Here is a 12,042-nt window from a genome sequence, read left to right on the forward strand (position 1 = left end):
GAAAATAAACAAAATGTCTCTGGTGACGAAAAACCGAAATTTCATGGTACGCCATTTCCTATCAGCAGCTACATGAACACGCAAATGATAAGGAGCCTTGCAGGTAGTGCAGTGAGCAAAGGCAAACCCTTCCTGCAGGAATTTCAAGTAATATCCATACGTTATTATGCTAATTAGGTCAAGCACTGTAGTTTGAACTGTGAAGTACATTGTTCTACACTTGGAACTATTTGCAGTAGAGTACAGAAAAGAGGATCTGCCACTCTATCATGGGGGTGCACTTATAAGGGGGTGCACTTATATATAGCTTCAGGCTATTATCCAGATGCTTGTATTGTATATAATACTGAAACTGAATATACATATGTTTTTCCATCATTAATTAGTCACTGGGTACTTTACTCTCCATAGTGCACCCCATGCACAATAAAGGATATTTTTCCCAAAAACATAATCCCATAGTCTACAGTTCATTTTAATTTTTTGGTAAATAGTATACAATTCATTTTACCAATGGATATAGTTACAAAAACTCGATTTAAGGATAATTAGACAGCTTTAGTGAATATTATATTATCTTTAAAGAAAAGCAAGTGTAGAAATAAGATAGCAAACAAACCAAAGATGTTTACATGGCAGAGATTTAAAAAGTAATCCTGCAGAGCAAGGAAAATATGATAAAACTTAAAAGCCATAAATAGTAAACTAAAATTGCAAAGACAAAGCAGCTATAATAAACAGGCAAACATGTAAACCTTCTAATCATTGTTAAGGGAAATGTGTAACCAGAATAGAGAGATAGCTGTAAGGGAAGAATCGACAACAATCCTCTGTAGCACTAAGTGAAATCCTACCAATTGAACATGCTAATAGCCACAAATTACAAAATATTTCTGATTCAACAAATGAGAACATAACACAGCCAAGTTTAATTGATTACCAGAATGAAAAATTCACTGACAACCAAAATGCCCTTCAATCAGTTTTATATATACATAGAATTTCCAGTTTCAATTTCCATCCTTACTAGCAATCGTTATTTATAAATTAATTTCTTATATATGACGAATGAATAAAGATAATTGCTTGCTGTGGCTATAGTCTGACACTGTCCAAACTTCAAAACATAGACAGAGACAATATTATTACCTTAACAGCTCGCCAATGATCCAGACATTCACGGTGTACATATTTAGATGTACCTTTGCACATACAAGGAGCTATGAAATCCCTACCTGAGGAAAAGAGAAGGTAACTGATAATCTATACAATAATATCCAAATATTGAGCTCACTAATGAAGTATAAACACATTTGCACCCATTCAAATCTATAGCATCAAAATCCTAAACCTAGAATCACAATACTCCCAAGAGCCACCCTATTACAATGACATTGACCCATTCTATGTGCAGCTTCAAAATCCTACACCTGAAATAACAATAGTCCCAAGAGGCACTCCATTAACAGAACTTTGAAGTTTCAACTGTACTCAATACTCATAATTGATAAAATGATAGACAATAAAGTCAATTTCCAATAAACTAATATCAACCTACTCGAATTTAATTGTAAGTAATCAAAATCAGCATATCTTTGTCTTCCACAAAGAAACACAAACATGATAAAACTTCATAAATTACCAAACGAAATGAATTAAACAGAAAGCATAAAAATTCGAAACCAGAATTACTTATCCCTAAAAATTAAGAACAGATAATCGAAACACAATTTTCCCTAACCTGAAAATGAAAATTAAACAGGGATGAAATTGGAATTAGAAATAGAATTACCATCGGTTTCGAGACAAATCCGGCATTGAATCTGTTCGGTAGGACCAGCTTCGAGGTCGATATCGGAAGGATGAAGAATAGGTTTGGGAGGAACGAGAGGAGAAGAATCAGATTGATCCACCATGGAAATACTCATAGTTGAAGAAATGAAATGAAATCAGAAGTTGAATTTGAATCAAGTTAAATTCATCATCATCATTAGAATTATTAGAAGAGGATGAAGAGAAGAATGTGAATGATTCAAACTTCACTCACTCATTCTCTCTTCCACCAACCTTACCCAATAATCAATGTAGTACTAGTTTTTAATATAAAGATTTATACATATTTGCATATTTGAAGATTTATCGACGAGTGAGATTCACTTACTCCGATAAATTTTAAACTCACTCTTAATTCTAACTATCAATTTCATGGAAATCAAATATTATGAATTAGTGAATTTCTCTAAAATTGAAGAGATCTATAAATACTTTTAATTAATAAAAGATATTAAAAAAATTATGAGGATAGGAGTATATGTTATAATTTTCAACAACAGCAAATAATTGTTTTGACTTTTAAGAGAGTTGTATAAAAATATGTAATTTAAGTAAGGTAATATTAGAAAACCAAATTGATTATTCACAACAACTTTCAATATATGAAACTTTATTTTATTATTTAATGAATACTTTTAAGGACACATTTATATTTGGTTCCTCTTTCTAATTTTTTAGAATCTTAACATGAGCCACCTTAATAAATCTAATAAAAATAGCAATACAATTTAATTATAACACACTTTAGGTATTAAATTTTTTATACTACCAATATATAGAATATCAACATGCTATTTAAAACATCAAATTTTGCATGTTTATACAATAACTACATCACATTTTTTATAAGGGTTCATATTTTTTGTCTAAAAAAGTGATATGAAACTCTCACTTTCCATGCTTTTCAAAATCATTTCAAACTAATAAGAGATTTCATAATGCACCATTAAGAACATATTCAATTTTCAAATAGTTTATGGCTTACTACATTTAGGTTATGGTAGATGAGGAGTAAGGTTGTCATGATGGCCAAATTTATTTATATTTTTGTGGTTATCATGGTGGCCAATGAGGTTGGAGGTCGAGTTGATGTATGGTTTCACTAGAGCTATATTTGGATATGGTGTAAGTTTTATCATGGAAATCACGTGTAAATGGATCTTAAGAATTCATAGTTTTCACATAGTAAGAATGGTTATAGGTTACCTCTATTCATGGCGACACGATCATCCTTTATGTGTTGTATTGTTCTTTGTCAATAGAGAAACTTTTCTATCTCTTTTCCTTCATTTCTATGTTCTTCCTTTATTGATGGCCGATTGAGACAAACTTTATGAGCAGAGATAGGGACAATGTTTCAGGTCATTTTTTCTGATTAGTATTGTGCTTCCATCAAACACTATATATAGACTCTTTCTCAAGATTCTTACCATTTCATTGATAACTCTTTATTCAATAGTTGTGTCATTCAAACAACAAAATAACAAATATCTTCATGTCACAAGAGACACTTCTTAACTTTGTTTTATTTGAGGTGAGGATAGGTTTTGCATATGAATTGAAAATGATATATCATTTTACAAATTCTCATACAAATTTTCTTAAATCCTAGGAAAAGTAATATATGTCAAAAATGATTGATTTATAAATAATATTTGTCATTTTCTTGTGATTAAAGAATTTGTATGAAGTAATCATTCATCAATGATTATGAATGACTAATTTTTTCAATCTTTATGACAGAACCGAGATAAAAAAGATAGAGAAATATAGCTACCTGATTTATTTCGTTCTCAATAACCATAAGATAATCATTTTAGGGTGATCATTTTATTGACGAATACTCCTATTATTCTCATAGTCTATGAAGGATAAGAACCAACTATGTAGCATCTTCATCCATTCAAGTATTGTATATATCATTAGTCATTATATATGATATGTGGCATATGATATTCTACATAAACACTGAATTAATGCTTTTGTTGCTCTTCCAAAGCTATAATCAAGAAAATTCTTTGGTCTATTGCTAACCAATCTTGATATAGTTAACCAAATATGCTTACAATTCTAAAGGTGTTACATGCAAATTCATAAACCCAAATGTTCATTCATTTGGCCACCAGAATTCCAATGAAATGGAGCCTTATAATTTAAATTCTGGGATTTGGATGTATACTTAAAATTGGAATAACAATTCTATGTCTAATTCCATGGCACTACTTTTTAACATATATATATATATATATATCATGTTCCTTGTGTCATCCATGTGATAATGATATGTTGTTCTAAAATATGTCTTTAAACCATGTTTCAAACTAATGATAATGAAGAAAAAGTAGGAAAAAATAAATACTTAATTTTTTAATTAGTATGACATATTTTTATTTGTTTAGGATATGATTTGGGACAAACTTTTTTTTTCTCGTTTCCCACAGGTATCTTCGCACTCGCACCAGAGGCAATCATGTTCGAGCCTGAAACATCCACATGTATGTGAGACTAACTCTCCCAGCAAACATTCTTCCATCCACAAGACTCGAACTCAAGACATTGCTTAAGGGAAATCAAACATATATCATTTTAACCAACGCCCATTGGTATTTGGGACATACTTTGAAACAACAAATCTACCATGACTACTCATTACTGTTTTGGTATTTATGGGCTGACTAACAAGAGTTTTTTATTTGGACAATTTTATGTTGGGCTTGTTTAGGATTAGAGAGAGAGAAAAAGAAACATGGAAGAACAAAGCAGAAGAGACTAACTATGAAAATCTTTACTTTTATCTTACTTAGTATATAGGAAGAGTAATTATTGGATGAAATAAAATAGTAAGAATAATGAAATATATATATACATTAATAGTGTATGAGTTCTACATATTATCATTTATGAATGATAAATAATATCATACTATATATTATACTAACAATATATATATATTACACTTTATGATAATTATTAATAAAACAAAATTGGTTGTAAGCAGCACCATGTTCCATCTTGTGTATATGATTTTGGTCCTTCCTCTTCATCTTCATTTCGACTTGCATTATTTCCATCATGCAAAACGTTTGATTAGGCCAACATATATTTATCTTTATTTGTATATCTATTTATCAAACTACTAAAGTTGTATATTATTTATTCCACTTTTAGTATAGATATATTTTGGTCCATTAAAATTTTCAGTATACCAATATTCGCTGTTAAATTAGAAAATCTAAATAATCCTAAAAATATTAAATGTGAGTCAAATTAGTTAATCCTATTATTTTTATGACTAACTTTTGAATTACTTTAGTCTATATCATAAACAATTTTGATTTACATTCGTAATCTTCGAATAGTAATTTGAGATCGATTAAATTGATATATAAAAAGTTAATAAAAACTAAGTATTAACTATACACAAGTTGATTTTTTTTGTTTCCTACATGTATCTTCGCACTGGAGGCAATCATGTCCGAGCTGGGAACATCCATAGGTATGTGAGGCTAACTCTCCAAGCGAACATTTTTTCAATCTACAAGACTCGAACCCAAGACCTTACTTAAAAAGAATTAAGTATGTACCACTTGAACCAACGCCCGTTGGTATAGACAGGTTGATTTGCAATTGAGAATCTAAATTCTTGTATATGTGTGAATGTGATGAGGCCCCAATTAGTGACAACCCATTTTGGATCGCAATTGAGAATAAAATGATGAATAGATAAAGCAAGTGAGTGTTTGCGTGACGTATCATTTTATGTATTAATTATTATTCAAACCAATATAAACAGGAATATGAAAAGGAAAATCACTAATGGATCGACCAACCATTTCATAATGCATTCACTTCCATCATTCACACCAAGACTTTTTTGTATATACACTATTACTATTATTGAAGGATATATACTTATTTAATATGTATAAGTTGATAAGTGTTATTTAACTATTACTACTTCATAATGTTTTGAGGAAGGATGGGATTGGTTGTTTGATTGTTGACCGGATTTAAAAAGTACTTTGATTTATAGTTTTAATTAAATGGATTGTTAAATCACTTTGAATTGGAGAAATTTCAATCCAACTCTGTTAAACTTAATTAAACTGTCATAACCCAAAAAGTAAACTGAAGATGATGTTTGCTTAAAATTTAAAAAATCGAATAGTATTAATATTTTATATTATTTCAGTCCAAAAAAGTATTATTTCAGTATAATTATACATAATTATTAATTATATACAATTTTGGATTTTATATAAAATTATATATTTCTAGATAATTATTAATTATATATAAAGATCTGATTGTACTGTTTAACTATTTAAACCTAATATAAAACATTTTCTGTTTTAATGTTCGACTCGAATTTCATAACATTAACTATTATTGATTCTTAAATAAAAATAACATAAATACGATAAACAATACACTTATAAATGAGCAAGTGTATAGATATTAAACTATTATTTAAACTTATCCCTTCTTTTTAATTTTTTATTAATTTTCCACCTTTCTTAAGCACATAATCCAATCCATAATATCAGCACCAATCTTATCTTGTCTATCTATTGCTTACGTATTCATATTTTTTTCTTTTACAATTTATTAATCTTTGTTAATTTAATTTAATTAATTAAACTTGGGCAGTGGGTGACGCCATCCTACGTTGCAATCAATCACACGAGCTGAAGCTGTCTCTAACAGGTACCTTTCATGCTTGGAGTATATCTCTTGTCCATTTTTTTTGTTTCCGTATCAAGATATTTTTCTATTCATAAGACTCGAACCTGAGACCTTACTTAAGGAGAATTAAACATATACCACTTGAACCAACGGCCGTTGGCATCTGTTATCCATTTTTTGTACTCACTTCATGTATTATAACTTATGATTTATTGAAAAATTATTTAAGTTAAAATTGCAATTATTAAATATTTTTCTGCCATTTATATTTCTTGATACACAAGTGGCACAAAGGAGTAAGAGAACAATTATGAACTAGTGTTTCAGCAATCGGCTATGTCTTATGGTTCATTATATAATTTATATTCTCCACAATCATTTTTAATCCTCTTATATTTTCCATCTATATATTCCTCTTATTTTTAAAATTTAAAATATGTTCATATTTTCAAAATATTCATGCATTCACTTTATTATATAATATTAGTTAGGAATAAAGTTATGTAAAAGTGTTAAGGAAAAAATATAGGAATTGACAAAATTCATATTTGTGGAGTTAAAATTTGCGAAATATATATTTGCAAAATTTTTTCCCAACATTTATAAAATGTCGAGTGTCTTTTCTACTCACATTAAGTTGATATGTAACACTTAAAATATCACATGCCACTTTTTTATAATTAGAAAAAATAACGTTCGCATTCTTTTCTGACTAATCAATTTAGTCCTTTAAAGTTTATGTCTATCAAATAAGTTTTTGGAAGATAAAAGTAAATATCAACTTTATTCAGAGCACTAATATGACATATGCATCTCAAATGTCATATAAGATTCATTTGAAATTTTGTTAGTATGTTGGTGTGCATGTTTGATTTTGGTGGGAAACAATTACAGGTGAGCATGTATTAGGTAAGACTTGTTTCTTATTTGACCATAAATGTTGATCAAGTCATTTTTTAAACTCAGATTCGACCTTAGATAACGCACATCACTTTTAGATAAGGTTTTGTCAATATTATTTATTTATATATATATATATAATTTGAAATGATATAAGTATATATATTTTTAATCATGTATATATGATGAAAAAATTAGAGAAAAAATGATACTTTCGACCAAAAAGATATCATTACTTTGTAAATAATTGAATAGAGACACATATAAACATGATGAGTGAGTAACCATGAAACAAGTCATGGTTGTTCATCAACGGGTGTCGGTTCAAGTGATACATGTTTGATTCCCCTTAAGCAAGGTATCAGGTTCAAGTCTTGTGGATGGAAAAAATACCAGCTGGGAGAGTTTACTCCACATACTTATGAATGTTCCCGGCTCGGACAGAATTGCCTCCAATGTGAGGATACATGTGGGAAAAAAATCATGGTTGTTCCCTACTCGACCCTAGATATTGATTGGGTCTAATTTTTAAATCCGACCCCAACCCTAGACCCGACCATATTCAGGCCCGATCATAATAGGGTCGGGTCCTGTTCACTCATAAAGACAATGTTTCAATATTGTGGTCTAGATTATTCCCTAACAAATTATGTCTTCATTTGAAGCCAAGCTTTTATATTCTATAATAAATTAGATTATTCCTAAAAAAAATCTTTAACAAATTAATAATTAGTGAGGCTGAAGTTATAAAATAGATCTAGACCTATATATTCACCCAAAATCTAAGCAACAAAGAGAACAATAGAAGATAAGATGGGCAAAGCAAAAAGTATGGAATGGATAGATTTGTCAACTTAGGAAAGTTAAACCTAATTGTGTTGCTCAAGGTTCTACATATATGGGTAAAGAGCAAAAAAAGGTTTCAAAGCTAGACTTAGATTCCAAAGTTAGGAAAGAAAAAGATGATGATGATCCAAAAAGAGAAGGAAAGAAAATTAAAGTTATAGGGAAAAGGTAAACTTAATTGCATTAAATAAACAAGATTGTATTAAACTCATAAGAAAAGGGAGGGAAAGGATCCAATCACTTTAGTAGTAAATTTAATGTATTTAAAAAATTAAAAAATAATTTTAATGACTTTAGGAATATTTTCATTAATGCATGTCAAATTTTAAATAAATTAAATATTCTTAGATATGAAACTTTATAGTTGATATTTAATTTACTTAACAACTTTTACTATACACTTTTGAAACAATATTTTGAAGAAGGGTAATTTTCTCAACTTCTCTATTCACCAAATCTTGCTACATGTCATTCTCATTTCTTTGTGGAAACTTTTCCTTTTTCTTAAGGTACAATTGTTTGCTTACACTTTTCTTATTAGGAAATATTGTATTATCGTTATATCCATAATATATAGGACTTATTATATCCATAATATGATGAATTATGTATGAGCTAGTTTTATTATTTAATAATTAACTTCCAATCTCTAATGTTTTCAATCTATGATTACATATTTATGGATAAATTATCAGATTTCAGCTTTGTTTAATTACAACTAACTAAGGTAATAACTATGATTTCACTTTATTCTTACCAACATTCGGAAAGAGATTAGTTTTTTAATTAAAAGGTAATAGATACTTTTAATTGTGTATTGCTTGTGAGAATACTAATATTTTATACATAAAATAATGATACTTATATCAAATCAAGTGTTTTTAAATCTATGAAATTTTATGGACATGATGTACTTAATGAAAATTTTCGATTCAAGAATTAGGCAACTGAAATTCAATGTTCTTAGAATATCATACTTGTAATTTTTGTAATTCAAAATTTAAAACTCTTTTACCATGAAGTGATTAGTAATATGATATATATTATAATCATTTGATTAGAAATTCAATCAATCATTCAACTAAAAAAATATAGAAAAAACAATCATTTTATTTCTATTCATTTAAGTATACATATTATTTTTTTGGTGTGCAACAAATATTCTCCAACTAATAAATAGGAAAATACTAACCTATTTCGAGACGCAAACATCAATCACCGAAGTAGGATTCACATCTTAGAGTAGACTAAATTAAATTTTGGATAATGACAAATATATTTAACATTATTAACACATTAAAGCTAATTTAAACAATTAATAAAAGGGTGCTAAAGAAAATGGAACTATGCCTCACATATCCTTTCTTAACTCCTATAGTTGGTCAAGCAAATTCATGTAAGCAACCATAATTCTATCATTATTATCACTCTCACTTCCATTATTTTTAGAAAAAAATGTATCTACCGACAATGCATGAATTTTATGAATAATGATTCTTTTTATTAACGGAGAGATAAGTAATTGTTTTTCCTTATGTTTCAGTGACAAAAATGTAATTTCATGATAAATAAAATGATAAAAGTATCAATATATGTTCTCTTTTATATGCTATTGTATGACACTTGTCTCTTCATTAATGAAGATGAATCTTACTCGAGTTTTATACAGTGTCATTGCATCATCCAACATTTATGTTTTATCATTATTGACTCTTGAAAAATAATATAAATACAAATGAACAGTGAATGATATACCAACTGTGTATAAATCATTACGCTAACAATATATAAATATTACGCTCTTATTTTTAATAATCCTTTGAAAATCATCACCTAATTTCTTTTGGGTGAATAAAATGGAAGGATGCACAAAATGATAAAAATTCATCCCTTAGGAAGGGAACTAAAATGTGTGATAATCATCATTTTGGTCCCAACATGATATGAAAGGCCAATTTATATATCACATGAGAGGCTTGTTGTTTTTAGTGATTTCTAATTAAAAAATCAAGCAAAGGACAAATATGAGAAATGATGTCATATATATAACAATATATAATAATGGGTGAGTTTTAAACCCTTTTTGTCTCCACTAGGAAGTTTGTGAGGGCTACATAGCATAGCATTGTGTGGAATATAATTTTTAAATATCATATCATATCATACAATTATAATATGATTAGATTTCTTTAAGAGTTTTGTTTTTACAACATTAGATTATGTAAAGAAAGAAAGATAGATAAGTTTTGTAACAAAATAATATTATAAGGTATCTCATATGTGAATGGAGGTGGGGTCTTATACAATCTTCACACGTTTGCATTCCTTTCCCCCTTTTTTGTGTGTAAAAGTTGCATGTATGGATAGTATAGTAATATATATATATATATATAATGTAAAAGTTTTATACGCTATTAATGTATCATTAATCATCAACTTTTAAAAAATAATATAAAAAAATGATGAATAATATAATAATTATATATGTTTTTTACAGTAAAAATGCAGAACTATTATATTGCATTTAATATTTTTTAATGGGAAGAACATAACTATTAAATTGTATACATGTAAAGTGTAGTTTATTTATTATGTAAACACAAAAAATGTTGTTTATTAATAGGTGATACCTTTTAGTTATTAGATGGTTTGTTTTGTTAGGCACAAATGCTTTAAAGTGGAGTAGGGTGTATCGAATCATTAGCTTAGCCTAATAAAAGTAATCTTCATTCAAAATATTCATATTTTGATTTCCTTATCCTAAAGAATATCTAAGGGGAACTACTCAATCATTCGATTATTTATTATTTATTTGAATTACTTTTTTTGAAAAACCAATAATAATTAAATATAAATAATAAATGATATAATGACAATGAATAAAATTTATCTACTATATACATTTCTCCCTTTTTATTTAGGTAAAGATATTTCATTACATCTAAACAATAATTATTCCACCTAATAACTTATTCTAATACTATTGGAAGCGTTTACTTTGATAATATAATATCTATACAGATTTATACACTATCATTATATTAGCCGATTATTCGTAATGGAATGAGAGTTTGTAAGTCTACCTGGTGCGCACATTAGCGTTAGTGGGAACATGACAATGTCTTATAGTGAAATATATTTGACTCTCTGTTCCACAACACTCACAACATTACAAATACCACTCCTTCTCCAATAACCAAGCACATACTACTATGCCATTTATTATATTATATTATTATATTATATTATAACCTATAGTATTATCATATAGTCATAATAATAATAATATTAAAATATATGAAGGAAGCTTGTAAGGTTCTCTTTGAATGAAGCCTTCGTCTACCCAACGCAATTACACAAGTTTATTGAGTTCTGTTTTTCTGTGGTGCTTGGTCAACATGAAATAACAAATAAGGAAACGTTCTCATTTCTCAAAGTAACTTTCTTTTTCTAAATCTTCTACTTTTTTAGTTACTTATATTGTTATTATTATTGTTACCCTTTTAATTTTTTAATAAAATGATTTTGGATAACTATGAAGGAAAGTGGGTATAGATCAAATTCTGCAGTACATGATTGCCAACCAGATATTATGCCTATCCTTATCCTCATCCTCATTCTCGTCCTCATCCTATCCTTGTCCTCATCCTCTTCCTCATTCTTATCCTCCTCCTAATCCTATCCTGATTCTCATCCACATTCTCCTCCTCATCCTATCCTAATCCTCATCCTCATTCTACTCCTCATCCTATCCTCATCCTCATTCTCGTCCTCATC

At 28.3% G+C, this 12,042-nt stretch overlaps 2 protein-coding genes across 2 annotated transcripts in view; one reads left to right on the forward strand and one right to left on the reverse strand.

The window, feature by feature from the left end:
- The window catches only part of LOC109328511, an 8,819-nt gene extending 6,742 nt beyond the window's left edge, over positions 1 to 2,077 (reverse strand). Inside the window, exons 1-3 of the mRNA XM_019562009.1 lie at positions 1,793 to 2,077; positions 1,150 to 1,235; positions 16 to 132 (exon numbers count right to left, since the gene is read on the reverse strand). Coding sequence (XP_019417554.1) covers positions 16 to 132; positions 1,150 to 1,235; positions 1,793 to 1,928 — 339 coding nt within the window. The 5' untranslated portion in view covers positions 1,929 to 2,077. The remainder of the gene's footprint in view (positions 1 to 15; positions 133 to 1,149; positions 1,236 to 1,792) is intronic.
- The window catches only part of LOC109328197 (transcription factor TGA4-like), a 6,071-nt gene continuing 5,584 nt past the window's right edge, over positions 11,556 to 12,042 (forward strand). Inside the window, exon 1 of the mRNA XM_019561541.1 lies at positions 11,556 to 11,701. The gene's annotated coding sequence lies outside the window, so the exon portion shown is untranslated. The remainder of the gene's footprint in view (positions 11,702 to 12,042) is intronic.

Source organism: Lupinus angustifolius, chromosome LG15, assembly GCF_001865875.1.
Source record: "Lupinus angustifolius cultivar Tanjil chromosome LG15, LupAngTanjil_v1.0, whole genome shotgun sequence".
NCBI classification, from domain to species: Eukaryota; Viridiplantae; Streptophyta; class Magnoliopsida; order Fabales; family Fabaceae; genus Lupinus; species Lupinus angustifolius.